The following is a 1,799-nucleotide window of genomic DNA, read 5'->3' as shown; positions in this document are numbered from 1 at the left end:
TGAATACAGAATAAGTCACTATATTGTCCTCCTGCAACCCCATATTCACAGCCAAATAGAGTATACTACAGAGCTCTGTCATGCTGTACATATGTGGAGGATTCTTTGTTGCTCGAGGTGGGGGTTAGATATGCATCATATATATTCCCACAAACCTGACTCTTTTCCCACTGACACTTTTTATTTAGAGCACACCCAGAAAATATCAAATGATCCACAACCATCCCCCTAAACAGTGTAATGATTATCAAAGCAGCTTTTGCAAGTATTATATTGAATAAATCCTTTATATTCAGTTTTCAACAAAGTTACTATAGGTGGAGAATGTTTCAGAGTTCATTAGTCCATCATTTCCCATGTGCTGTTTACTATGTAGAACTAGATCTATACTAAATATACAGTAAATTGATAGATATAGATTTTTTTAAGGTAGGAAAATATAACTGCATGAAATTTTGTCATATTGGAAATCTATTAATTAAAAAAGGTATAGCTCTGAATATCATATTGGAGTAGGAAGGAAATGTAATATGATAAGTAGGAAATGTACATGATGATTAACACTAATTCATTTGCCGTTTCCAGGATTAAAATCTTCTAGAACAGGGGAACAGTGTGAAGCCATCTCTAAATTTCCTGCCTTGTTTGAAAAGTACCCATTTCCAATTCTCATTAATTCGGCTCTTCTCAGTTGGCAGAAGTGTTTCGACAAGAAACTCCAGGGTGAGTTGTGTATAAGAAGAAAGTTGATTCCTCTAGATTATACACTGTGCAAAGTTAAGTCATATGTGGTTCAGTAATTTATTAAAAACTGATCCAATACTTTCTCAAACTAATGTATAATTCATATTTTTTCCACAGGAGTAATTTTGTGCGTGTGTGTGTTGTAGAGGTTGTAGAGTCATGCGGTCGACACTTAGATAAACTCATCAATGTGGATGAATTCCTGAGACGCATCACTACTGTAATGCATTCAATGACCCTGTAAGTGCTCATATTTCTAATAGACAAGTATTTTCTCTCTTCTTATTGTTTTGTTTAAAATTCTTTTTCTTCCTTTTAGAAATCCCTCATTTATTGTTATACAGGTTTTTACATTTATATAATCCATATATATAGAAAAAAAGGCCTTCTCAGTTATGAAGTTTTGTGATACGATTTCCAATATATTCCATGCTTTGCAGCTAGCCCGAGCCCTCACCCTCCGAACCCTGGGCTGGATGTCTGGTGTTGTGGGGGAGAACCGCCAGGTGCAGCATCTAATCCGTGAAGCTCTAGATGCAAAGGAATCAGTGGAGCTCCAGGCTGCCATTATGGCTGCAGAAAAATATGCTGCAAAGTCTAAGTGGGTCATTGATCGGATTTAATATTAAAAAAGCTGAACCTATATTTTGTCAAAGTCTAGCAATAAGTTACATTAAATATATATAATGTTGTAAATGTTTGTAATATTTCATAAGTGCTGACTTTATATCAGAAAGAACAATTGTATCAAATGCTAAATGAAAACATTTCTGAACAGGACCTTTGCTATGAATATGTGTGAGCGCTTGACCCACATGATTGGTGGTCTTGCAACACCTGTTGATGTAAAGCTCCAGCTTATCCAGGTGTTTCAGCATATGCATCATGATGCAGAAACTGCTGCTACAGTAAGGAAAAGTTCCCATTGGAAATAATTATTAGGAATATTAGAATATGCATTAAAGACATGACAAGAAGGGAATAGCTAGAACAAGCAGTTATTAAAAGGGTGTACCATTTAGACAGAAAAATATGTCTTTGAGAATGTGTAGATA

The 1,799-nt window shown here is 35.2% G+C and overlaps 1 protein-coding gene across 1 annotated transcript in view; it reads left to right on the top strand.

The window, feature by feature from the left end:
• Positions 1–1,799, top strand: part of LOC119592039 (integrator complex subunit 7-like) — a gene marked incomplete at its 3' end in the record, with an annotated part of 57,154 nt that overhangs the window by 1,270 nt on the left and 54,085 nt on the right. The window contains 6 exon segments of the mRNA XM_037940834.1: positions 586–687; positions 690–723; positions 862–971; positions 974–984; positions 1,185–1,345; positions 1,523–1,652. Of these exon segments, the coding sequence (XP_037796762.1) occupies positions 586–687; positions 690–723; positions 862–971; positions 974–984; positions 1,185–1,345; positions 1,523–1,652 (548 nt within the window).

The sequence above is a fragment of the Penaeus monodon genome, chromosome 29 (assembly GCF_015228065.2).
Source record: "Penaeus monodon isolate SGIC_2016 chromosome 29, NSTDA_Pmon_1, whole genome shotgun sequence".
Classification (NCBI taxonomy): domain Eukaryota; kingdom Metazoa; phylum Arthropoda; class Malacostraca; order Decapoda; family Penaeidae; genus Penaeus; species Penaeus monodon.
This window is presented reverse-complemented; position numbering and strand designations above follow the sequence as displayed.